General features: G+C 42.9%; 2 protein-coding genes and 1 long non-coding RNA gene across 6 annotated transcripts in view; 2 read left to right on the top strand and 1 right to left on the bottom strand.

The window, feature by feature from the left end:
- The window catches only part of LOC131470002 (uncharacterized), an 18,039-nt gene extending 9,236 nt beyond the window's left edge, over positions 1-8,803 (top strand). Inside the window, exon 4 of the long non-coding RNA XR_009241850.1 lies at positions 8,674-8,803. This is a non-coding gene — a long non-coding RNA (uncharacterized LOC131470002). The remainder of the gene's footprint in view (positions 1-8,673) is intronic.
- LOC131469997 (zinc finger homeobox protein 4-like) lies at positions 509-19,074 on the bottom strand. The gene is made up of 11 exons (XM_058645479.1): positions 18,986-19,074; positions 14,515-16,216; positions 13,895-14,433; positions 13,590-13,803; positions 12,842-12,949; positions 11,706-11,842; positions 10,806-10,916; positions 9,156-9,315; positions 4,339-9,005; positions 3,553-4,218; positions 509-3,475 (listed from the first exon to the last, which is right to left on the bottom strand). Exons 2-11 carry the CDS (start codon positions 16,178-16,180, stop codon positions 3,359-3,361), a joined length of 8,385 nt encoding a protein of 2,794 aa, XP_058501462.1. The 5' UTR covers positions 16,181-16,216; positions 18,986-19,074; the 3' UTR covers positions 509-3,358.
- Positions 18,310-27,188, top strand: gtf3c6 (general transcription factor IIIC, polypeptide 6, alpha). 4 transcript variants are annotated; one of them, XM_058645481.1, is made up of 10 exons: positions 18,310-18,606; positions 21,708-21,784; positions 23,830-23,974; positions 24,208-24,287; positions 24,642-24,675; positions 24,977-25,057; positions 25,160-25,223; positions 26,062-26,106; positions 26,202-26,309; positions 26,496-27,188. In XM_058645481.1, exons 2-10 carry the CDS (start codon positions 21,765-21,767, stop codon positions 26,624-26,626), a joined length of 708 nt encoding a protein of 235 aa, XP_058501464.1. In that variant the 5' UTR covers positions 18,310-18,606; positions 21,708-21,764; the 3' UTR covers positions 26,627-27,188. The 4 variants fall into 4 exon arrangements, with proteins under 4 accessions (XP_058501464.1, XP_058501465.1, XP_058501466.1 ...); XM_058645482.1 differs by having other exon boundaries at positions 23,830-24,287; XM_058645483.1 differs by lacking the exons at positions 23,830-23,974; positions 24,208-24,287.

The following is a 27,188-nucleotide window of genomic DNA, read 5'->3' as shown; positions in this document are numbered from 1 at the left end:
TCATCATCAGCAGCAGCAGCAGGAGCAGCAGTGTAATTCATCCAAGGTCGTTAATATTCATCATATCATTTAGTCACAAAGGAAACTCATCTGGCTGAATGTCACAGATGTAATTAATGAAGTGACCCCAGAGGTCATGGTTCCATTCACCAAACGCCTTACTCACACACGGTTGCATATCAAAACCTAGACACACACATACACACACACACACACACACACACACACACAATGCTACTGAACAACCTGGAATATGTATCCCGTACATAATCGGCAGGCACCCTCGCATACCACACCGTTCACAAAATGGCTTCTCTCAGTTAGTTACACCAAAGGGATGACACCAGAGCATGCACCAAAGCAGACTTTATTTAGCTCAGTGGAATATGGGGAAGGAAAGGAAAGAGAAACACACACCAGTAAGGGAGAAGTGGGGGAAAGAGAGAATAGAGACACACTAAACCACTGGAGCAGGACATAAGGACAGGTGCACATCACAGGTATCTTTTTGGTCATCACTATGGCAACAACATATCCAGGAAAAAAAAAAGAAGAAAGGAATACTTTAACCTACAGTAAGGATAACAGAGTCCCTTCACCATAGAGGACCCCAATATGTACATCTTACAGTCAATAAGATCAAGAGAATGAGAGAAAGGAAATTCAAAATAATCAGCATACAAAAGAACTGCCTTTGTGTTATTTGGAATGCACATTTCTGTACAGAAGAAAGGTCATTGGTATTGTCGTAAACATTGGTTGGTTTAAGAATAAAACATGACATGAGTTATCAGTCAGTCCACATCCTTTGGAAGGTTGGTGGTGGTGTCAAATCCGAGTTCAGCAAAGCTGTTTTAGCTGGACAAATAAGACTAGAGACGCTGAAAACACGGACAGACGGACACCACCGCTAGTGGAAGGTTTGAGGCTGAACTCCTTCAAATAGCTATGCAGTATCTCCATTAGTATTGAGGAATGAATGCCCCAAGTAGGTTTCTTTGAACTTGGAAGGTTAAAAAATATTGTTTGGGTTTTATGAAAGCCATTTTGAAAAAAAATAAATAAAAAAATCAAAAAAAAATCAGAATTGGGGTAAATAACAGGATACCGAAAACAAACTTGATGGAATTGAGCCCCCACATATCCATTTGTTTTCAACAGAATAACAGAGGAGCAGTTTATCAACAGCATCACAGGTATCATTACAGTTTGTAGTCATTAAAGCCTAGTGGTAAAGCGATCAGAGCATGCATCTTCTACAGTATTGTTTAAAAACTACAGTACATTAGCAGCAAACTGGACATCCTTAAGGGCTGAAGTTCAACACTATGGTAAAAAAAGGAAAGAAAAATAAACTGCAACATTTCTCAAGAGGAGTAAAACTCTTTAACCGTTATATTACAGACTGCCATGGCTCTAGGTTGGGGTTTTGGTTACAGTTTCCAGTGTGCTTATGAGAGGCAGAAAACAGTAGCTTAGATATAGGGACTCCTTCCTTCTTTAAAAACAGCAGTACATCGTCAAGTAAACAGTAGCGCTTATTTTTGTAGGTCATATGGTTAAAGTATTATCACGTCTTTGGATTTTTGTCTTAAAGCATTAATTATTGTTTAGCTATTATTGTTATATTATCATTATTACAGTAGAATAAGGACTGGTTGCAAATGAACAGAACAAGAAAGGTAGAGAGAGAGAAAAGAGGAGAGTGTGTAGGGGAAGGAGGAACGAGGGAAAATAAATTAAGTGTACAAAAATAACATCAATAACATCCAAAGTTTTTTTTTCCTCAGCTTTGCGCAGTAGCTCCCCATCTGTAAGTGGAAAAGGTAGCCATGTCTCAAACATCCAATGAAGTCTTGAGTCAACCATACAAAAGCTAAATACTGTACATTTACCCCTCACACTATTAAACACTTTAGATTCAATAAGGTTTTTTTGTAACAATCTAATACTCAAAGGTGAAAAGCTCAGATCTTTGAAATTCCGAGATGTTTTGTAGATGTCTTTAAATACTTAGTCCAAGGTTACACCACGCATCTTCTGTTTTGAAAACAGAAAAAGTACAGTATTGAGATCACATTTGAAGCGGAGCCATGTTGAGCTGTTGACCTGAGCATAGAAAGCTTTACATTAATCACATAACATTGGTAAGCCATTGGTATATTCAAATAGAACGGAAAGGCAGTTAAATCACCTTGCCTGAACATATCAAAGCTGTCATAATCTTCATTTCATAATCATGACACTATTATATTGGAGCAAGACAGTTCATCTCAATCCATAAGATTTATATTAAGAAACTATTACTAAACACACACAATGTAAATTTGAGTTTGGTTAAAGTTTTCATATACAGCATAATGGTTGAGTGCTATAAAAATAGTCTGACCCTCTCAGGACAAACTGGCCTTTACGTTCTGTGCTATTTGGGCTGTTATCCACTAAAGGAACAAAGAAGGTGAACATGTACAACAGAAGACTCATCATTGGCTTGTGGAGGGCAAAGCTGCACGCTGGCACCATATCAGTCCGTCTGCGCCAGTCTTACCTGTGCCAGCTGCACATCTCTCACCCCTTCACCGTACATACGTCAGCTCCGCAGTTTGTTATTGAAAACAAACACTTTGAAAGTAAATCCACAGAAATGTAAAATTTTGGTTACGAGCTTTGGAATCTGAGTCAGTCTTTACAAAAGCTCTATGCAAATACCTCCATCTATTTCAAGGATATTATTCCCTTTTTCTTTTTCTTCTTCTTCTTCTTCCACTGTTAACTGCTTTGTTTTTCTTCAAGTTTATCTTTTGGAGCGCTCTATTTACACTAAAATCTCTTTGACAATTTCTTTTTCCAGTCTTGACTGGCACTACATGCTACACAGCTAGTCATCTAGTACTGTCTGGTGGAGGACCCACAGTGAGTCTGTCATGCAGACTGAGAGGTAGACTGCAGGTCTAGCTGGGCAGTGAGGTCACATACTTGGAGAATGATCTTTGGCCTCTGTGGCATCTGGTTGGTTTTATCAAGGTGGTGTTTGGTTGTAGTAAGGTGTCTGACAGAATAGAGAGAGGAGCTCTTCTTTTTAAAAATAAGAAAAAGGACAGACCAGGACAAGGTTTAAGAATGATATGAAAAAAGAAGAAAGCTGTGGTAGAGAGGACTTTGTTTGGGATCTCTCGTACTTTTAGTTGAGAGAGAGTTTCTCTTTGGGCCACTGTGGCTCTGTATCTTTGGGGTGTTCAGGTTACAGGTTTGGCAGCAAAGTGGAAATGGTATATGTTTTGAGCTCGATGACAAGTGCAGGAGGGGGTTTTGGGGGGAAACAAAGTAGAAGGAAGCAAAAGGGCCTTGGTCTGCCTTTTTAGGCTCTGTCTCTCTCCCCTGCCCCTGCAGACAACTCTGCTTGCTCCCTCTCTGCAGAGTCAGAACTTAGGCTCCTGGCCCTCTTCTCCTTGGCTCTGGCATTCTGGAACCACACCTGTAAAAAGATGAGTATTGGTTATTCACCGTAAATAATGTTATTGCTTAAATGTCTTTTGAATTTGTAACATTTACCTGCACGACACGGTGAGGCAGTCCCAGCTCCTGGCCCAGTGCTTCACACTCATGTCGGTTGGGTGTGCGATGGCTCCTGTAGAAGTCTCTGAGCTGTAGAACCTGAAAGTGGCTCATCTGTGTCCTCTGGCGCTGCTGCTGATGATGGCGGTGGTGCAGCTGCTGCAGAGTTTGTGTCTCACCCCAATCAGTGCTAGGACCCCCAGATTCCTCAGGACTAAGAGATTCTTGGTCAGCGATACTGGAACCCTCCTCACATGGGTACTCCTCATCATCTTCCTCATATTCATCCTCATCATCCGGGTTGTTAAGATCAGTGGTTGAAGACAATGAGGTCACAGGTGGCTTCATAGTTAACTCTTTGTTGCTGATGACATAGCTGGGGTTGTGGATAAGTTTGGAGGAGATAGAGGTGCCCGGTCTGTCCATGAGAGATGACATAGCCATCCCAATCTGCCCATTACTTGTTGATAAAATGTAGCCTGCTCTTTCAGCCTCTGCCCAATGACGTGACCTCATATGGGCATCCAAAGCACTCTTAACCTTGAATAGAGCCCTGCAGAATGGGCAGCGAAGGTGGTTCAAACCCAAACTGAAACCAGATCCTGGCCCCATCGACCGGAACTGTCCTTTTCTCTCTCTGGCTCGAGTGTTCTGAAACCACACCTGAAAAGAAAAAAATGGATTTCAAATTTGAGACTCTCAACAAGATCATGTTATTCTCTGTCTTTGATTCTTTACCTCACAAAAACATTGGATTTTATTCACACACAACAAATGAAGTACCTGAACCACACGTCTTGTCAGGCCCACATCTCGTGCGATGCTTTCCAGGACTCCTCGTGTAGGATTGGAGTCCATACTGTAGCGCTGGTACAGCACTTCAAGCTGCTCTGGGGTGATGGTGGTTCTCTGACGCTTGTCCCTTCTGTGCTCCTCCTCAACCTCTCTAATACTCCTTTGGACTTCGAAGCTAGTTTCTCTCTGCTTCATTGATGTCAAAGAACTTTGAGAGAGGCCAGTGAGGGTGTTACTTGAGTGATCAGAGAGTGTGCTTTTAATTTGTAAGCTGTTTAAATGTGAAATCATGGGATGTGTGGGGGTAGCGTGAATCTGGGACATAGCTCCTGACAGCATTTGGCTTGCCATCAAAGTGTGGTTGGGGTGAAGCATCATGTAAGGCATGGTTCGGTCTGTGAAGCCAGAGTGAAGGAGTTGAACCTGTGACTGAGCTGCCAGAAGGTGCCTGGTCTGATGCTCCTGCCACAGCTGGAAGGATGGCAAGGACACTGGACAGACACTGCACTGGAATTGAGCCTGGGTTTGCAATTGGAGCTGGCTTTGTAGCTGTGTTTCAGTTGATAGGACAGACGTGGAATCGGGCAACTGAGTGCGGGTCTCTGCAGACTGTGCCGGTGGAACACTAGATGATGACTCAACATGCTTTTCATGAGCTTCATCAGGAGGAGGGTTATGTACATGTCCCTGGCTGAAATGAGATGCAGGTACTGTTTTTTGTGAGGAGGACAGACAAGGCTGTGATCTTTCTGGAGAACTTTCAGGCTGCAGCTTGGGCTCAGGGTGTGATGAGGACCGACTTTTCAATACTGGGAGAATATCTTTATGGATATGTGAATCTGAAATTCCATTTTCAGCTTGAACAAGAGCTGGACTCTTGTCAGTGTGAGGAGAGACCGGTTTATCCTCTTGTTTCCTGGTTATAGGTGTTGGTTCTCCTTTAACTGTTAAATGCTCACTCTCTGTGCAATGAGTGGAAGAATCAAGGACAGGAGAGTCGGGTTGGTTGTAATACTCATAAGTCAGATCCATTGAGTCATTTTCATCCCCACAGCTGGTATCTTCATTACCTTCATCATTCTTAAAGCAGTCATTTCTCTGTCTGTGGACATTGTCAGGATAGTTTTCACCCTCTAATCCATCATCTGTCCCCCGGTCTGGATTTTTACGGGCTCGCTGTCTAGCATTTTGGAACCATACTACAATAACTCTGTTAGGGAGAGACAACAGTGCCGACAATCTGTCATATTCTTCCTCCCTGGGGTAAGGAGTGGCTTCAAACACCCCCTGAAGGGTCTCTAGCTGTTGCTCCGTGAAGCGCGTTCTTGAAGAGCGCCGACCCCTATGAGGGTCTCCTCTCTGGAGGTCTATTGTTTGGAGCTGAGGGGAGATGTTGGCCGGGAGGCCTGGGGACAGAGAACATGGAGAAAGTGTCAATGTTTGGTTTTGTGCTGCCTCCTCTCTGCTGTCCTCTAGGGACGTGGTTGGAGGGTTATTAAAGTTGTAGGGGGAATCCTTGTCTCGCTGGCGCTCTTTAAAAAGGGTGTTGCGGAACCAATGTTTGATCACTTTGTGAGGCAGCCCAGAGAGAGCAGATACTTTGCTGATTTCTTCATCACTGGGGAGGCTGTTTATGTCAAAGTGTCTCTTCAGGACAGTCAGTTGCTCGTCTGAGATTCGTGTTCTGGTTCTCTTACCTTGCTGTTCTAGTATTGTGGAGCTGGCTTGAGGTTGCTGTCCTGTTTGGACAGGACTGGGTTGGGCTGGTTGACCCAGCAGTGTAGGACTGAGCTGTGGAGTCTGACTTAGCAAAGCAGGACTAAGCTGTGGAGGTTGCCCCAGCAATGCTGAGTTGAATTGAGATTGGTATAGTTTTGCCAGCTCAGGGTTCACACCTGAATCTAACCATGCTTGGGGCTGTAGAGCCATAGACTGCATCAGAACTGGAGGCAGGAGAGGTAAGTCCATGGGGAAAGGAATGGTAGCTAGGGGAAGCTTGGGTAAAGGCATTGGGGGTATAGGAAGCTGGTGCATGGGCAGAGAGAGCATCGGTAATTTAGGTAAGGGAAGAGGTATGGATTTAGAAGGGGATGTGGTTTGAGAAGTCGCTGAAGCAGATGTACCTGGGATGGGTGCCTCCTGTTGTGGAAGTTCTGGAGGTTGCAAGGGGGGTGGGGGAGAAGAAACTACCGGGGCAGCTGGAGTTAGGTCTGTAGCTGTAACACTTGTTTTGGTTATAAGATCTGAAATTGGGATTGAAGGTGAGGATGCACTTGTTTTCACTTGAGATTTACCTGGCTCGAGTGCTGGTTCTGAGGATGTGGCTGAGGCTGAGACTACTGCAGCTTGGGGGCTAGTAGCTGAATTCTCACCAGATTTAGTCTGTGTGAGGGGGTACAGCTGGTCATATTGCAGCCTGTATTTTCTGGAAAATGTCTCCAGTGCAGCAGTGGGATAAAGCATTCTGTGAATATACTCCTGGTGGGTTTTTAAAATCAAGGCATCTGAAAATAACTTGCCACAGTCTTTACACTTTTCTCCTCCTCCACAGCATCTTTTCTCTTTATTCACCACTTCTGGAGCTTTGTTCTGATTTTCCTCTGTTGGAAAGCCATCTCTATCTCTATTACCTTCTACTCCTTTGTTATCCTTGTTATAGATTTCTTTGTTTTCATTCTCTGTTTCACAAGACTTATCTCTTTCCCTCTCTAAGCACACTTCCATCTTATTGAGATCAGAGCACTCCTGTTCATCAGGTTTCCTTTGAGTTGCTATCTGCTGCTGGTGTCTGTGTCTGCTTTGTATATATTGCATTGCCAACTCATACCCATAACTCTGTAGAAGGGCTCTTAGAGGCTCTCCATTCACAGCAGCATAGGGCACTCTGGGAGGAGGACACTGCAATTCATGAAGATTAAATGAGGAGGAGTCAGTTGCCTCCTTTTTAACAGTAGGGACAGGGATTTCTTTGTTTTCTTCCTCAATAAAATAATTGTTGTTTTCTTTTTCTGTCTGATTAGTAGAGGATCTACTGTAAACTGCTTCAATCCTGCTTTCACACTGCAGATGATCCTTAAGATGGCTAACAGCTGAGTTTGAGCTTTGTTTCTGGATTTGCTTCTCATCAGTTTGTGGAGGGGACTCAGTTTTCACTTCTGCTTTTACATGTTCATTTAGGATGGAGTTGAGAGATAATAACTGACCAAGTTCGGGACTCATATCAAGTTTCATTTCTCCTGACAAGTAAAAAGGCAGAAGAAGTTGTTGTTGCAGAGAAAGCAAGGTGTCTGGGGTCAGTGAGAATTGTTGTTTAAGGAGACTCTCTGGCCCTAAGGGAATGTGCTGTAGCATCTGGGACTGGAGCAGAGCTGTGTGGTGTAACTGAGCTTGGGCCTGCACTTGAGCCTGAGCTAACTGCTGCTGCTGTATCAGTATTAGCTGGTTTTGTGATGCTAGAAGCTCTGCCACTTTGTTTTTAGCCTGTTGGTTGTCAGTTGGGTTAGAGAGGGTTTGGTGGACCTCAGTTGTCAAGCCAGGACCTAACAGTGAAGAGCTTGCTACATCTAACCTCTTAGTAAAAGGTAAACTCTTGGATACTTCTTCTCTGTAGGCAGCAGACTGAGAAGCAGAGGTGGGGACTGATGCTATACTAGAGGCTGGGGAATGTAGATTTGGGTTCTGAGCTGCACGAGCTCTAGTCTGATGAAGGACAGAGCGGAGATGTATGTCCAGTGTGGAGCTCTGGCTATAGCCCACTCCACAAAGTTTGCAGCGATAGGGTCGAGGATCTGGACCACGGGGAGTCTCAGGGGTAGCAACACCTGTGCCAGAGTCCTGCAGGGCTCGTCTGGCCCTATGGAGATGGGACACCGAGTTAAAATGGACCAGAAGAATGGTTTTCTGAGTAAAAGACTCTGAACATATGGTGCATTTATAGGGCCTGGATGGATCCAGATAACGGTCCATTGTGGGGTTATAGCATTTTTTGACAGGGGAGCTGGAACTTGGTTCTGACATTATCTCCTCATGTGACACCTTCTCTGGCTCAGTCAAATCCTCCTCACCTCCATCTTCAGTCACCATCTCCTTCTCTTTCACTTCTTCTTTTTGTTCCTCCTTCACCTCCGTGCCCTGTGCTTCGTCCTCTATCTCTTCATCCTCATCCTTTCCTGCCTCTTGACCCACCTGAGGTGATAAACTGAACTCTTGCTGAACTGAGCTCTTGTTTTGCTCCATGTATTGAGCTGTATGTGGCGGTAAGAGTGTGTTCAGTCCCTGTGTGTTGTCCACCTGTGAGTGTGTGTTCTGCATGTGTCTCTGCAGGGCCTCCTGACTGCGGCATTGTCTGGAACAGAGGGGGCATTCTGTCGCCGCCCTCATGGCGTGGTACTGCCAGTGCAGCTGGAGCTTCTCCTGAGTGGGGAACGCCAGGCTGCACCTGCTGCAACGGAACCGGTAACCATGGCGATCAGAGAAGGAAGGGGGATCGCTAGGTGGGGAGGTGGGGGGTGAGGAGGGGGGCATCTGAGTCGGGGACTCAGGAGCCAGTCTGCCATTGGAAGGGTGACTGGTGCTTTCTTCTAGGGGTGGGGTAAGTAGAGCTGTGACATCTTTGGGTGCGGCTAAATCTCCCTCCGTGTTTGCCACTGAAGTGCCTGCAAAATGTAGTAAGGATGAATGTGAATAGAAATGTATTTTTCCACAGCACGACTAGAACAACAACAACCGACCCCTATCATAAACAAATATGAATGATTCTTTAATACATAAATTGAGGTCAATTTCACCATGCATGTCATACCAACCTTCGTTTTTCTGTGCATCATCAGACGAAATGGAATCATCAGTATGGGAACAATTTTCATTGATGTTCTTGGTGGTTTTATTTTTCTGGATATCGTCTGTGCTCCAGTCTGTTGTTAGTTCCGTCTCCAGCTGAGGCTGCATTTTCATGGGTGGTTTGACCTGATAGAGAGAAATTGTATTTATTTTTTCCCCCATTTAATTGTAGTAAAAATGTGTTTTTCCAAAACCAGTTGAGAATAAAAGAAACATGGGATGTTACCGTATTTTCTGAATCTAACACTATGAATAAAACATGCTTAATTGTACAGCATAATAGCAAGCAAATATCAAGCTATATAAACACGAATTGCCTGCACTCCATATCCTAATATCATAAAACATTAAAGCCTGGGTCTGTGTATTATTACATCTTGCAGTTGCCTGCACAGCAGTATAGGCAGCTATTTGGTAATAAGTGTATATGGTTGAGATATGTGGGTTCGCCCCTCAGCTCCAGTGACACCTTCCAACGTGCCCCAAGGGTTTAATAAAACTTTGCTGAGGTGAATAATGAATTTATTTAAAATCATTCCTCATATAGGAAGCCTCCATCTCCACAGCTGCGAGCGCTGAGAGCAAATACTATATCTACTGTATGTGAACAGCTTACCCTAAGGAAAGGATGGACAGCTAAGGATGAGACTTAAATGACAAGAGTTTTCTCTGCATAACAGCTTCATAAGGGAGCAAGAGAGGAACAAACACACACACACACACAGGGGGACACACTGCAGAGAAAACTGAAGGTCAGGCTTAATCTAGAGAGCGTAATTGGAAAGCAAGGTACATAATGGCCATCATCACCTCAGTCTGAATTAATGAACCTCAATTACTATCAGAGAGAGTGAGGGAGGGGAGGGAGGATGATGGTTTTGGGGGGGGGGGGGGGGGGGGTAGAATATGAAAAAGAGAGAGAGCAGGAAGAGGGAGGGAGGAAGTAAGGGTAGTGAACAAAAAACTGTGGAGAGGGAGAGTGGGTAAGGGAGGGGTAAGTCATAAGAAATTGAGAGAGAGCTTGGTCGAGACAGAAAGGGAGGGGCAGGGATGGAGATTGCAGAATAGGAATGATAGGAATAGCTGGAGGGGGGGAGGGAGGGACAGCAGAGGGGAAAAAGGGTGAAAAGCAGTCAGTGAAGTGGAGGCAAAGAGAGCAAGAGACAAAGGCCACTTAGCATACGGGCCAGGGAGATGGAGGATGGTGATGTGGATAGATGACCAGTCTTTGTTAGTTGGAGAGACACAGTAAAAAAGCATGGGGGCCCCTTTTTAGCTTGACTGCACTTCTGGTAATAGAGGGCTACTTAAACATGCATTATAGAAAGACTGGCTTTTCCTTCACACACACACTGAGTCAAAGCTTCTCTCTTCCACTCTAGAAGATGCACATACATACACACCCAGAATGCACGGCTGCATCAAAGATGATAGCGAGGAGCTACTTAAACATGCATTAAAAAAAGCGCTGCCTCTCTGGTGCCTTCTTAATGGAATTGTCTCCCCACATTTCACTCTCCCCCATCCCCCAACGCTTTGCCTTCTCTGTCTCTTTTTTATTTGGCTTCCTGACGAACGAAAATGCAACAAAAACACACTCGCATTGTCAGACTTACTGCGCTGATGAGCTTGTCCACACAATCCTGTGCCACATTGTGCACATGTGTGAGGTGCTGTCGAAGGTGTGTGTACGGGAGTGTAACCTGGCACAAAGGACACTGGACAGTCTAAGTGAATAGAAGAAAAATAAATGGTCAGTGTTTTCAGCTGAAAGCATCAAGCTAGAAGTGGTGAACATACAGTAGTTAAAGGGTTTATACAGGTTTTAATGTTGTGTTTTCAGGGTTTGAAAAGTGATTTAATTTTGCATACAGTGCGTAAAAATGCTTGAAATACTGATTTCCAAAAATAGCTTATTGGCAGAACAGTTTGCTTATTTAGACATTTATTACATTATACATTCCATCTCCTTTTTTATGTGACAGAAAGATTGAAATAATAATCATATATCTTCATATCAATTTACCACAGCTGCAATGTTCTGGAAAAGCATAAAAAATAACCTTAAAAAGTGCTTGAAAAAGGGGCTTGAATGTGACCTTGGAAAAGGTATATGAAGCATGTAGTTACACAAGCAGAGGCCGTGTCTTCTAGTCCATGATTGGGCTGAACAATTTGGGGGAAAATGTCTAATTGTGTATTTTCTGACATATATTGGAATAACTATTAGATTTGTGATATAATTTAATTTTTTGTTTTTGGGGGGTGGGGGGGGGTGGCTTAAGGTTCAGGTCATAATTCACGGTGTCATAGAAACGAAATGATGGAGCATTATACTATACAACACATTTTTTGTTTGCATGGATGATAGCAGCTTTTGTGTGTTTTTTTTTCTAATTTGCACTGTTTGAAATTGCAATTTCAATTTGAAAATTTTGTGCACTGTTATATGTGCACAAAATCTAAAATATATATATATAGACATTGACATATTTAATCTATTAAAATGGGCTCACCTGCTGGTTCTCGTTTTGCTGGTGTATTCTAGGGCGTTTGGTTTCGACTGAGTTTTCCATTTCCTCGCATCCAGAGGACGGACGTTTCACTGAGGGTAAAGACTCCCTCTTTTCTTGCTCCTCCTCTCTAGTTTCCTCTGCAAGTAAACGTTCACATGAAAATACATTTATATTTGTTATGCATGTAACACAGCATGTATGCACTGTCCAGCCAAAAAAGGCACAAGCTCTATGGCATTACTTTGACAAGATTAGGCAACATCAGTGCACATTTTTCACCAAAATCTTGTATTTATGATGGAAAAATGCCGCTGCGTTAAGTGTCCTCCAGCATCACAAAGACTCTAAATGGAGTTACGTTTTGGACTCTGTGGTGAATAATCCATGAGTGAAAATGATGACTCATCATCGTTCCTAAATCATCCTTTCACAATTTGAGCTTGATGAATCCTCACATTGTCGTCTTGGACTGGTCCCTCAGCATATATTTAGGTCGTCAACTGACCTCATTTTTACAGGAACAAAACATTGCTAAACCCAACCCTGACCAATTCAAGCAAACCTCAGAGTATGAGACTTTGTTTGGCTGTGCAGTGTATATCTTAATATTATTTGAATCCTAAGTATTGAGTAAGCCTGAGCAATATAACAATATTATATCTACATTGTGACATGAGACAGGATAGGGTATTTGATATCGTCATAACGTGATCATTTGTGATGACTTTTCCTAGTTTTAAAAACTGTTGCATTGATAATCATCATTTTTAGTATACCGAAATACACTAAATGGTATAAATAAACATTACATATATTGATTAAAAAAAATTAATTTAAATTTTTTTCAAGCCTAATTATTAGTGTTAAAGCAGACGTAAATATCCTTCATTTAACACCAAAAAGCCAAAGAAAGAAGTAAACCTTAAATGAAAGGTAATAATGTGTATTTTAAGATCATGTTATATGTATATCTTTTATTTGAGAGTGTATTGTCACTCTCCTTCGTCTCAAAAGAAAACATCTTCCGTGCAGTTTTATATCCCGATAGATCTCATATTGGGATATAGACTTAAAATATTATTTATAAGCCATCTTGCCCAGCCTTACTATTAAGTTGCATGTACATGCTTCCATACCTTTTTCCTCAGAAATCAGCTTCACCCCTAAGTTACATGCGTCTTTGGTTGTCTCCAAAAGACCAGTAGTGGTCTCGCTGGAAGATTCCATGTCCTCACTGAGTTCTCCTGGAAGAGGACAAGACAAATCCTTACATTATGCCATTAAGACAGTGCTTCATACACACATTCTCACAAACTATCAGTCTAATTGCAGTTTATATTATCCTCTAGATAGCATCCTTCAAAAAAGACCAATGTCTTCCAACCAGTACTCATTCTTCCTTGCCTCCATTCACTATTTATCAAGTATTGATTCTCCATTAGATTCTCCTCAGAGGTGGAGTAGCGGTAATATGGACTTACAACACATCAGTTCACCTCAATAAGTCTTAATCCACACAGAGGCAAATCACAGGATAGACTTCATTTACAGCTGAGGAGTTTCAGCTCCAGTTGTTGGGACTATAAGCCATTCGCACGCTTTGCACGATGTGAATTCCATGTTTTATTTTTGCACACGCCACTGACCAGTCTCCGCATCCCCCCACAGGATTTGTATTGGGTAATTGATTAGCAGGTACTAGTTAGCCGTTGTCAGGGGTGATTGGGGATATAACAAGGATGTGTATTGACTAATGAATTTACTCAGTCAATATTGCCGTAGCAGCCATTACTCATTTTCTCACTGTTTTCATCTCAACCCACTGTCAGCTGCTCTAATGTCAGGAAGCACGCACACACCCGACCACACAGTTAGTATTCTCACCTGTGACACCATCGGGGCTTTTCCTGATGGTGAAAATGGCTGCCAGCTCCTCTCCATCCATTGGCTGCAGCTGTAGAAGCCCTTCCCTCTGCTGATGGGTTGTCGTCTGACTGTGTTTCAGGACTTGGAGTTTAGATGAGGAGGAGTGGTTGCATAGGAGACAGTGGAACAGCCACAAACCTCCGTCAACCTCACCGTCATACTGCTGCAGGAACTGCAGATGGAGAAAGAAGAAGACAATGCATGAAAGCAATTCTGAGTGAAAACATGACTCTCTTTCAGATTATTTTTGAGAAAGTACTGACTCGGTACACCCGGGCACTGGCTTTGTGGTGTGAACTCAGGGAATGTCCACGTAGCTTCTCCAAACTGCTGGTCACATAGTCGCACAGGTTGCACCTCAGCTGGACAGGGTTTCCCTTGGCTAAGATGGCGGCCCCCTCCTGACCCCTGTCCCCGCCCTCCTGTAGGTGCGCAGTGAGCTGGTACCGGGTGCGGTGTCTGTCAGTCTGACAGTGCAAGGAGAAGTTAGCCCTCAGTGGCGTGGTGTAACCACACAATCTGCAGTGACAGCCTCCAGCTACCAGGGAGCACCACTCCGACTGGGGTAAGGTGCGCGGCATGTTCAGGTGCTGCTCCACATTCTCCAAGCTGTCAGATGAGAAGCAGGAGCAGACGAGGCACTGGAACATGCCCTGAGAGAGCGTTCCAGTGGGGGACATGGATGGCGCTGGAGGGGGGGAGGGAGAGGGGGAGGGAGAAGGAGTCAGGGTAGACCCGAGGGTGACTGGCTGTTCTGCGACTTGCTGACTGGTCAGTCGCATGTTCAGCGAGAGCTCCGCACCTGAAACAAAGAGAGACAGACCAAGTAAGAATTTCAAACTTCTCAAATGCCACCGTGTCCCGGCTGTGACGCTTCTCTCACCTGTGGTTTGCAGGTGTTTAAGCTGCGGAGCAAGGCTCCTGCAGTGAGACAGGTAGTAACCTCGCTGGAGCCGCAGCATATTGTGTGTGTGTTTCTCGCTGGTGGTGTGTATGCGCAGGTTACGGGCAATGCTGGTCTCGTAGTCGCACACATCGCACCGCCACCGCTTACCGTGGGAGTTGGAGTGTGGCGGTGGTGTGAGCTTAGCGGGCTGGGGTGCGGGTGCGGGCATAGAAAGCGGGAGCTTGTATGACGGCTCATCTGCCGCGTGGCCATTGGAGGAGCTACTGCTGTTGGTAATGTGAGACGTGTGCACGTGGCCGTTCGAGTGGCCTCCGCTTTGAACGTTGTTAAGGTGTTTATCCGACTGCATGTGTATGCTGAGGTTGCCTTTTGATGAGGTAGCATAGTCGCACACCTCACAGCGGTACGGCTTGTAGCCGCAGGCATAGGTTTCACCTCGGGCCAAGCGAGGATGGGGTTTCCCCGAACTGCAGTATCCGCACGCGCCTCGAATCGCGCCACCACACACACACTTGCCCCCAGAAGCACCGCACACACACTGCCCCCCCGTCTCTGGGTGCTTCTCTTTCATGTGGACTTGCAATGTATGCTGAGATTTGTAATGCCAGTTACACTTGGGGCATTTCAGGGTCTTGCAGGAATTGCGTGAGTGCATTATGGTCATGTGACTGGTCAGTGAATTAGGAGAGAGGTCTTGGTTGAGGTTTTTGAGGAGAACTTCTTTATGTTCTCCTTCTTTGTCTCTCTCCTCATCTACTTCCATGTCAAGCTGGTTGTCTTTTGGTTCTGGAGCTTTGGCACCATCTCCATTGGAAACGGAAGAGTAAGAAACCCCTGCTGGCCCATCATCCTCAGCAGGTGCACTGGCAGGCTCTGTACCTGCCAGTGGAAAAGCCGTAGACTGCTGGGATTTAAAGCTCTGAGGAAACCCAGAAATCCAGCCCCGATCTCCCTTAATGTCATTTACCTCTGTCTCGCTCAGCAGGGCAGAAGAGGAGGATGGACTATTGAAGTGCTTTGGAGAGGTGGAAAGAAAAGGGGAGGGCTTTGGAAACGGGGAAGAAGTAGGGGAGGGCTTTGGAGAGGCGGCTATTTTGCTGTCAAGTGTGCCACTGGCCTTTGCAGTGCTGGAAGAAGAGCTGTGCTGGCTCTGTTGAGGTAATAAAGAACATTTGGATTTGGTTTGGCTTTGGTTTGAGATGGCCTCCTCCTCTTCCTTCTCCTCCTCTTCGCCTTCGCTGCTTAGAGCTGCCAAGAGGCCCCCTGTATCTGATGCCTCTCCCATTCCTACATGCGCCTCCCCTTCTTCCTTCCTTTGCCCTGACGAATATCCATCCACCAAGTCTTCCCTCACCACCTGCTTTTGACACGCTCCGTTCCCCTGCGAGTGTCGACCTCCTCCTCTGTTCTGCTCTCTTCCCCTGCTCTCCTCCCCAGCCTGGGACCCCTCTGCACCCTCCTCCTGCTGAGGCAGGGTCAGGGGCTCTTTGGCAGGGGCCATGGCTGAGGTATTCGAGGACGACCCTTGCTCAGGAATGGCCGTTGGGGTCAGGAGTGGACGAGATAAAGCCTGGGGGCTGAGGTCAGCATCTCTCTCCTCTCCTGCCCCTCCATCCCCTCCTCCCCCTTCACCGCTGTCCATACCAGAGGCTACAGCTGCCACACATCACGACCCCACCTGTGTGTCAGATACAGAAGATACAGAGACAGAGAATAGAAAGAAAGGGAGAAAAAGAGAACAAATTAAATACATGAGTCATGTAAATAATATTGCTTAACAGTGGAGGCCATTGATTAGAGTCCCTGGATAGCATCTGTTCAATACAGTCTTCACAGCACGCAATACAGAGGCTGGTTACACAGGGGTTAGCGTTAGCCCTTAATGGGAAAATCAATAGCTTGAACACTAAACTAGGTAGAGGAATGCGGGTAAAGGCTACGCAGGAGGTCTATAATATTCCTCAGGGGATCGGATTAAATAAAGAACTGAATGCTTCTGAGCTAAAGGGCTTCTGCTAAATTGCCACACTTAGATAAAAGCGGATAAAAGAACAGTTTTTAAGGCCAGTGTTTCAGTCTGCAGAGTACAGAGGAATTATGTGAGGAACAAGTGCAAATTAACACAATGAAAATATAATTTAATCCACACATACAAATACTGTGACGTCTCCGTAGATGACATTTGTAGTAATGTTTTATGTTGTTGCACAGCGGTGCATTCTATTATATTATGATATATATGACCCCCTCCTCATTGTATGTGTATAATATTGTGTCAGTCCCCTGAGTCCCATTGCTTGCACAGTATAAAGAAAAGCATACATACATATATACATTCATACATAAACATCAGTGCAATTATGTGCATTGCTCTGAAAATAAAATATACACCCATTTCGTGGCTTTTGAAATAAGGTGTGTTTTTATTACATTCAGGCAGTTATTTGTGTGTTTGAAAACAAATATTGTGGTGAATCGTAAATTTAAGAAAAAAAAAAAAAGGTTTCACAAAGCACCTGAATTGTGAGCACAGTCGCATGCGTCACTACTACAGGAGCTTCCTGATATTATTAATGTCTCCTCGTCTCCTCTGCTGTTTCTGAGTGACAGATGGACGTCACATGAGACAGATACATCTCTCTTACTCTGTGCGCCACATTCTCATTACTGACCTTTTTTTAATCAAGGAGAGACCTTAATGTAACCCTTTCACCTTCTCCTTCAACCAACCCCCCTACCTCTTCCTTCAACACCCTCTCTCCTCTCCTACCCCCTCCCTCCCTCCCTCCTCTCTCCTCTCTGCAGCTTAAAGATATATGGCTCATATCGGCACTCTGATAGTGCTTTAATGTACTGTGTTTATGTCACAGGCCACAGACCCTTGCCCACTGCAGCTGTCCACTGTCCTGCCACAGAGCGCTGAGGGGCCGAGCCTGCCTGCCTGCCTGCCTGCCTGCCTGCCTGCCAGCAGCTGAGAACAGTCTCTAATCTGATAAAGATTTTCATTTACACTGCAATCAATAACTCGGGTCTATCGGCAATGTAACTATTTATACAAGCATTCCTGGCTCCCCATCGATCACAAGTGCGGGAAGCCATCATTTAACAAGGTGTGTGTGTATGTGTGTGTGTGTGGACATCTATGTGAGTCATAATGTGTATACATCCTGTTGTGCACTGCAGACCATTTCTGATCATGTCAGTTAAGAACACAGACAGCTTTGCCCAGCTATTCTACTGAGGACACTGCACTGACTTCGATGCATTAGGTCAAAGCATTATCTCTCTAACCTTAACCATAACCAGTTCATGTCTGACCATAAGCTGAACAATTAAAAAAAAAAACCTAGCCACAATTAAAACATCAGTTCTGAACCTAACCAGAATCCTCAGAAATGAGGTTCTGCCTCATTACGACCAGGTTTTGGTCTCTATGAGGACTACTGGTCCTGACAAGGACAGTGTTTATGCCAGAGAAGAGGCAACAAACAGACACACACACACACACACACCCAGAGAACACCTGAAATGGAGCAAGTGGTGTTACAATTACTGGAAAATAATAATAACAGTAATGATGATGTAATGAAGCGGTTCTTACTGTTTATGTTACTACATGGACATACTCCTGTGTGTGTGTGTTACCTCTTTAGGGTTGCTTGTATTTGCTTTTATTTGTTACCTCTGACATAAACACCCCATAAACAGTCCTTAAGGAGACAAAAACCTGGTCCTAATGAGGCAGAACCTCATTTCTGAAGAACTGGTTAAAGGTTAGGGTTAAGATGTTAAGGTTGGGCATTAACTGGTTGGTTAAGGTTAAGGCTTTGGTTAGGGCTGTCCAAACAAATAGAAGTCAGAGCAGTGTGTGTGTGTGTGTATGTACGGACGGACGGGAGAGAAAGACAGCAGGGTGTGAAGGAGAGAGAGAGAAGAGTTGTGTGGTCATACTTTAGGAAAATGCATGTTGTTTTTTTGTTATTGTTCTTCGTATTTTGGACAAACAGTTGGACGAGGACAAACACTGCTGTGCGTGGACAGTCCGTGGACTTGTACTCGACTATCAAGGTAATAATACTACACGCTGTTTCTCTCTCCGTCTCCATTATTGTGGGACTGTTGGAATAGTTTGCCCCTGTCTCGCTCTGTGCTGACCAACACGCAGAGTCCACACACACTAACTCACTCTCTGTACTTCGGCCTTTGTTTACACTGGACCTCGCCGTGCTACATTCAAATTCAGCTGGAGAAACAAAGTGATCGTGTTTCAGTGTCCAGTAACAGGTGACTCACTGCACAAACATGGCAACAAAGACAGCGTTAGTATGACCACTAGCACCGGACTACACTGACCGAACACCCCCCTCTTTATCCCCGGCACCGACACCGGACCGCGTCCTCCCTCTGCTCCTCTCAAACAAAACCGTCAACAAATTCGCACACTTACATTTCCGCAGCGGCTCCGGCACAAAGCTCCGTATGCTGAATGTGTAGTAGTCCAGAAAACAGTCGTGGAGAGAGCCCACTCATTCCTTATGAATGATCCTCTGCGTGTTTTCTTTCTTTTTTTTAACGGAGCCAGGAGAGAGAAGAGAGGGGAAAAAAGAGGAGGAGAGGGGAAGAGAGAGAGAGCGAGGGAGAGAGCAGCGGGGTCCGAGTTGTTAGCAAACAACAGTGTAATTAAAGCTACATATACGGGCTGTAGTAAACAGGAGAAGGGGGGACGGAGGGGTCTGCGCGAGCTCCAGAGGTAGAATGAGTTCTGATCACTGTGGGGGGAAAAACACTTGGCTCTTTATTCCTGCTAATTAGTTTCCCCCTTCGAAAAATGGCTGAGATTGCGCGCAGTGCGCATGTGCGTAATTGCGCAGACGCCGCTAATTAGCCCGTTTGGATCAATAGGATTCCGCGAGAGGGAGAGAGAGAGAGAGAGGGAGAGAGAGAACAAGGGGATGAGGAAAATAGAAATAACAATTGAAATGGTGAATTTTTTTCTTTACGTTTGATCAAATGTTTGGAAAATTCTACTTTAAGGTGGACACGATCTCCGATTGTCAAAATAATATATATGTACATACATAATATAATAATATGAAGTAGCACAACGTCCGCATAAAGTAAATATTGACTAAAAAAACAACATCTATTCATAACTAGCTTTTTCTTTTGAGGAATATTGTTGGATGTTTCCTCCGAAAATCTGCCCCACACACACACACACACAATGCGACATTATCTCCGTGATTCACTGTTGATAACACACACACATACACAGAAAGGCCCTGGAGGATTTATTCTTACAAATATCACATTTATGCTTTTGTTTATGATAAGTCACAGAATAAGGTTCTGGATCCGGACTTAAAAAATCCTCTTGTGGTTTGATGACATTATTGTCACGTCGGCGTGGTTTTGAAAAGTTGCACCTCAGAATTTGACCTGGAGAACATTGCCACGAGACAATTATATGAACAATATAAATGTTTAAATGAAAAATAATAATAGTGAAAAAAATAAAGTCTGAGTTGATGGTGAGACACTGACTGAGCAGGTTTAGGAAACAGCTCTGGATTGCGGATGTCAGTTTAGTATCTAAATTTCAAATATGTGTATATGTATATACATATATATGTATATATATATATATATGTATATATATATATCATATTATTAGGGCTTGTCCTGCTCCGGCCGTCCCATCCTTCGGCTCTATTGTTATGATAATACTATTGTGATTTTTTTTTTTAACCCTGGATGTGCAATCTGTCCACCACCGTCCATATTTTATTTAGATAATAGTCAGACAAGACACACAAAAAATAATAATTTTGTGTTTGTAAAATCAAATATCCTGCCTTTGTCATCGCGTAAACATCCTCTTTATTAACTTATTTATTTATGCAATTTCAGGGGGGGAAAGACGTTTTTAAAGGAAAAGGAAAATCGCACTAGATGCAGAAAAAACAATAGAGAAATATTGTAACACGCGAACGTGAGGTTTGGGGGGAAAAAAGCAAAAAGCATTAACCGCAGAGAGAATACTATCAGCTCAGTGTTGCGTGAAACAACCGCAGCATACAAGGCCATATCAGAATAATACATGAATATTAATGCTATTCCGTTATGCTGCTTTTCACTGCACTGACATTTTTGGATTATTTCTGTGTTGTTTGTTTGCTGTTGTTTTTGAGTCCGGACAAAAGACCATTTCATAAAGTGCTAAATGATTTGACCTTTGCGTTTCTACTCCATCCAATAATTATTATTATATATTTTTTTTAAAGTGGTTTTCTGTCTCTGTGGCACATGATGACACCTGTGTAAGCAAAGAGCGCAGCTGATCACTAACATCCATCACAGATGCTGCAGTTGTCCTCGCGCCACACATGGACATGTGTCTGTTTTCTTAGTTCGGGGTGGTTTTGTGAGCACGAGACAATGACAGGAAGAAAGGTTCATGTTCAATTCATGTTTTTTTTTTAGTGTGCTACACAAAAGCAGCTGGAATTGCTGAGGCTTTTAGAGATGATTCACCTCTTAATTCAAGAAAACCCAGGGTCAGCTGCTCAGAAGTATGACTGAGGATTCACACATTATCAACATCTCTCCCCCTCTGTGTGTGTGTGTGTGTGTGCCTTCACTGACTGATGTGTCTGTGATTTTCTAGAATTCAATAAAATCAATTGAATCTATCTACATATCTATAAATCTATAATAACGTGGATGTGCAGGTCAGCTGTTACATATTGATATGCTCTGGGAAAGAAAATCTTCACCTCCACTATCTTTACTGTACATGTTTCTTGAATGTTTAAGGGCTATTTGAATTTCCACCATAAACAAATTATCTGTAATGTTTACACGCCAGTGCCATGGCACAGAACAGTCGTCGGCCCTTCGGGTTATTTGCACCAGTACTTAACGGTGTAAATTCCCCTTTACATTTGCATTTGTGACTTTTTATTGGGTAAGATAAGACGAGATCAGTCCCACGGCGGGGGGAAATTTGCTGTGGTGCAGTCGCACATACATTAAAATGTAAAGGTAATACATGGTGTGCATGCATTATAAACAGCAGGAAATGAAATATCTAACCCTTGTACAGGATGACACTGATGTAAGTATTGATGCTGATCATGTGTTGTTATGTGTTGTGTTTTGTTTCACAGTTAAATGCAGTCTGTGTGTGAAGTGCTGCACATTTTGAGCCTCAAGAGAGACGTGAGATGAGATGCTCCTCCACACTGTGAGTTCATTTCCGCAGCGATAAATATAGAAATGTAATATTTTAGCCATATTGAAGCTCTAATGTGAATTTACATGTCTATTTATAATCCACACACACACACACACACACACACACACACACACACACACACACACACACACTGTGTGTCTTTTCTCTGTGTCTGTCTCACACACACTTGAGCATGCACAGGCCGCACTGTAAAAACCTGCCCCGGCCTCAGTGCCCTCAGGTGTATAATGCCAGAGGTTGTTGTTTTCACTGTAATATATAGTTAGCCCTTCCACCAATTTACCCTGTCAGTGCTAATGGGGCAATTAACCACTCCAACGCTGCCCCCCCAGGGCAGAAAGAGAGCCAAAAGCTCCCCAACTCCAAACTTGTCTTTATGACATTTATATGACAAACTGTGGGGGGAAGCTGGGGACCCATCTGACACCTTGGAGGGTCCTTAATGTCACTCCCTCCTTTGCCCCCACGGCCCCTTTCTGCCCCAGGGTATGGCACTGAGGAGGAAGTGTAATACATCATATATGTATATATATATATATGGAGCAGATCAGGTCTCGTCCAGGAGGTAAAAAAAAAACAAAAAAAACTTTGAAGTACATGCAAAGATTCAAGTTGGCAACTCTGCTTCACACACCATGTCCAATTCTGCATTGTCACACAGGCCTTACACACACACACACTCGTGCACAAACACACTTGAAGCGAACACACTCCAACTTGACCTCTCCCTTCATTGAAGCCTTTTCAGTGTCTATAAGTCCCTCCATCTTTGTCTCCGCTCACATTCCCCCCTGTCCTTCTTACATCCCCAAGGAGGCAATAACCTCCCCAGCAAGTGCTTCCCCTTGAGTCGTTGTCATAGTAACTCGTGGGCTGGTCGACATGACAACCCCACCATGGTCCAGAGATAGATGATAGGCCAGAAATGGGGAGGGAGAAGGCACATCATGGGGGGATTTGCACCCCCCTTTAATTTGGTTTGCCTGACTCTGATTCAAAATGTTATTTTTTCTCTCTCTCTGTGCCTCGCTCTCTCTCTGACGGTGAGGTGTCGGCAAACCTGCTTCATATTTACACAGGTATTTGCAGTCTGTTGTCGGCCCACCAGTGTTCTCCTATAAACTGTAAACGGGCCTCGCTACATGGCTCTATCTCAATTTGTCTAACCATTTATTCTTTGACCACATTAAAAAAAAACCTCAAATGCTTGAAATACAATTCAATTAAAAAATATTGTTCCATTTTTCTAGCTCAAATTTGAACACAGACCATAAAACGCTGTGTTCAAATAGGCTTTGTTTGTCCAGGGAATGTTATTCAGGGTTATTGTGTTTTGCCCTTTAAATCTTAATTCTACTGTTTATTGTTACCAAGAAATCCATGAAGATGAAAACCCAGGAATAAAAAGATTTTCACGCATCGACCCCATTTTTAAATCTGCCACAGCAACATTACTGTCCCAGCAGCAATATATAGATTATTTAGAAGAGTTTAACTGCAATTGTCTCCACCACTTTGTAAACATGCCTGTTTTTTTTAAACAGAATCAAAGCATCTGAGAGAAAAAGCAAAACATTTGAACCTAAAAATATAAATTTGCCTGAGAGAAAAATACGGCGCATGTGTAAAATCCACTTGATAGTAGATTAAATATGACAATAGTAGATTTTCTTTTCATCAATCTTCTATTTATTACAGCTGCTCTTTCTCCCAACAAGCGTCCTGACCTCCGGTGCTGCTGCTGCTGTCTGTCACCTGACCCCGATCAGCGACATCCACATTTTCTATGATTTAAATAAAGACTATTAGACACATTATCATTTTTTTGCCCCGTTTCAATGTGTGTATAATTTAACATAAATGTGTGTTGTTTACCAGTCGTCTGTGTCGTAAGTAAATAAATAAACTGTTGGTTGATTCTCCAGCCTTGATGAAACGTCTTTGACATGTCTTTGGTTTATAAATTATACATTATATAGATTCAGCCTTTAATTATTTTACATTTTGTTAATTATAGAAATTATTTTTTTGAGAGCAAAATTTTTACCAATGTGGACGAGGTTTCTCCGGCACAGGTTCCTGACCACCATGACAGGACGGAGACCAGAGGAAAACACACACCTGTGTAATAACTGCAGTCCAAACAAAGCAAATCTGAACATTCAGATGTGTGTGTGTGTGTGTTCATATCACTATGCTACCATGTTCTTTTTTTATCACTATTTTTCCTTATTGTACACCTGAATTGTGATTTATTCAGACATGTTTTAGCAGCATTTCTTATCTGGCAACCTCTGAATGTAACAGTTTTTTTTGCTTGTCTGTTTGTGTGGTTTTGTTTTTGGTTTGTTTAAATTCTTTTTTTTCACATGTAAGCTTCTTTTTGTTTTTGCTGCCTCTGCCTTTAACAGATGAATGTTCCTCTGGGGATCAGTAAAGTGTATCGTCTCATTTCATCTCATCACATCAATCTGACCATGGCCTCCTGCAGGTCAGCAGATACATTAATAACATTAATGTTACATGTAGAGGAGTGACAGACAGACAGACATGCAGACAGACAGACAGAAAGAAGGAAAGAAAAGAATTGCTCTCACAATTTCACACTCAACGCCTCAGCTGCTTTACATATCTGTAAAACTGAGCAACAGCGCCCCTGTCTGGTCTGGATCTATAACTGAACGCAGCTTATCCTCAACGTACTCCTCTCGGACACCATACATTCGCGGAAGTGCTGTTGTTTACAGGAGCACATCAATGAACCACCGTGACAGTTTTCTGTGAACAATATCAATTGACTTTTTATTTTATTTGTTTTTTATTTTATTTTATTTCTCTATTCTAGGACTGTGGACATGGAGGATGAATGGGAAGAAGAGGTATGATAGAGGGGAAAAAGATACTCGCTAACGGTATAACACGAGTTTCATGTAGCTAACGCGTTAGCTTAGTGTTGTAGAATGTGTTGTTATTTTGGTTAAACGGTTCAAATAAGATTTTTGAGGAGGAAAGAAATTATTTTTATTTTAATATAATAATTGTGACTAAACCATAGTGACAATACTCCCGTAAATATGTTATTTTATCCGTTTGTTTATCGTATATTGACTTTGACATCAGTGTGCTCTCTCTCTCTCTCTCTGCGTGTGTGTGTGTGTGTGTGTGTGTGTGTGTGATTAGGAGCAGCTTGTTGTGGTGGAACTCTCTGGAATAATCAATCACGACTTTCTGTCCAAGAGTCGGGGCACATGTAAGATACTGGTGAGCTGCATGTTATTGTCAGATTAAAGAGAAGCTGGCTGATGACGCGAGGTCATGACACTCATTCACTGCTTTTTGTGTGTTTGTCCATTTGCGTCCAAGGATATTGACAGTGACAGACCCATGATGCAGGTGGGACAGTATGTGTTTGCAGGAGAATATGAAGGTAAGAATAAACCTAAAAAGGTAGAGGAAAAAAAGCTTTACGATTCATGTCAACATTAAAGACAAGTCCACAGAAGACCCACAAAGGTAGCTGAATTTCCCCAAATGTTTAAACTATTGTTGCTCTCAAAATGAATATCCAAATTATAGAGCACATCACATTGAGACTAATATAACTAGGAAAACCCGTTTTAAAATTAGATTTAAAAAAGAAAAATCAAAATACAACATTAAACTAGGGGAAGCACAAACCTGCTGCTAAAACATAAGCCAGCTTCTTTATTTCCAGTCAGCTGTCTTGACTTTTTATGGTAACCTTAGGGATTCTTGTAGTAGTTGTTTTAGTAGTTAGCCCTGAGGGATCAAAATGGCCTAAAATGAAAAGGCGATAAAATGTAGACATTGTGAGGGGACAAAAGTGGAGTGCTGCTGCATCCCTAGGTTAAATTCTATATTTCATCACTAAAAACATTTGGTAGCTTCTGCAGACACCAACTGCAGAACATTTCTGCATCTCCTTGGCAGCTATAGAAAAAGAAAAGAAAACTATTATCATATTACTATTAATATTTTTAAATTATTATTAAAAAACTACTACTGCTATCTAGAACAAGAGAATGGCATGAACATTTTATCTTCTAACGTGAAATACAGTTTCCCATAATGAAGAATATCTATAGACTCCACCCTCAGAAATCAGACAGTATTACTGATAACATTTTATCTTACTAAATTTACAGAAATGTAAAGATAAAGACAGATTAAGCTGACTTTTTAACCAGCAATCAAGGAACACCCCTAATCAAAAAAATGTTTTTATATCCCTCCCTCTTGTTAAGACGCTTTAGGAACTTGCGTGCTGTTCGAGGAGGGACCACAGAAAGGTAAGGCTCAGTGTTTATTGTTTCGACCATGTTTGTGTGTACAGTATATGTTTTTAATAATTCTTTTTTTATCTAATTGACATGTATGCATGCAGAACAAGCCGACAGTGTACCAGACCTGAAGTACATGTGCCACACTGTAAAGAAGCTGATGATGCAACGAATCTTCCTCACAGAAATAAAAGAGGGAGAAACCAGTGCAGGTCAGCTTGATGGTTCAACATCTGTCCTAGACTTGTATTTTTAATTGTATTCATATTGCTTGTTTGGGTTTTTTTTGGCCAGCAGCTTGAATGCCTTCCTTTTTTTCCATCAGTAGCTTTACAAAAAAATCGGCTTTTCACAATGTTGTTCAAAATCGACTATGGCTTTTTTTTGTGTTGCTTCAGCTGGGAGCAGTGATGTTGGTGGACAGAGGGACTCAAGCTGTCAAACCAGTCAAGGAGAAATGGGCAACCACCAGTGGGAGACAGAGGAAAATATGGACTGCATAGTTTTTGAAACCTCAGCAGAGGGTTGAGCGGTTGAAAGTTTGCTATATAACAATATGAGGATTTAAGAGGATTTGGGGGAGAATATGGGAATGTTTGCACAAAAGTAAAGTCTGAGCAGTCAGACACTTGATTGTTTTGCTGTCTTGGCTGTTCTGTGCATATGAAGTAATAATGAAAATATTTGTAGCAGCCTTAACAATCTGCTCCATTTGAAAGATTGTAGTAGGGATTAGTTTACTGGACCAGTGAGCCATTTATACGTTCAAACAAGTATAAAGGGTATTTAGTTTAAAAGTATAAAGCCTGTATTTGTGATGAAACAACATTATCACTCCTATTGTGGCTACAGTGTTAATAGAAAAATGAGAAAGTAATTTTTGGGGGGTCAATTTAGTCAAGTAGGCTCACTGATGTGAAGTTGCCATCTTTTATTTTGACAAATTACAAATTTTGCAGTTTGTGTTGTTTTGTGCTGTACTAATGTGGAGTGAACATTTGTTTACCAAGCAAATGTTTGTCACTCAAGCTATTGTATATATTTAAATATATTTTGTAAAGAAACTAAAATAAAAATAAATTGTTAGTGTA

The sequence above is a fragment of the Solea solea genome, chromosome 12 (assembly GCF_958295425.1).
Source record: "Solea solea chromosome 12, fSolSol10.1, whole genome shotgun sequence".
In the NCBI taxonomy this organism is placed as follows: domain Eukaryota; kingdom Metazoa; phylum Chordata; class Actinopteri; order Pleuronectiformes; family Soleidae; genus Solea; species Solea solea.
The sequence above is the reverse complement of the archived record's forward strand: the minus strand, read 5'-3'. Positions and strand labels throughout refer to the sequence as shown.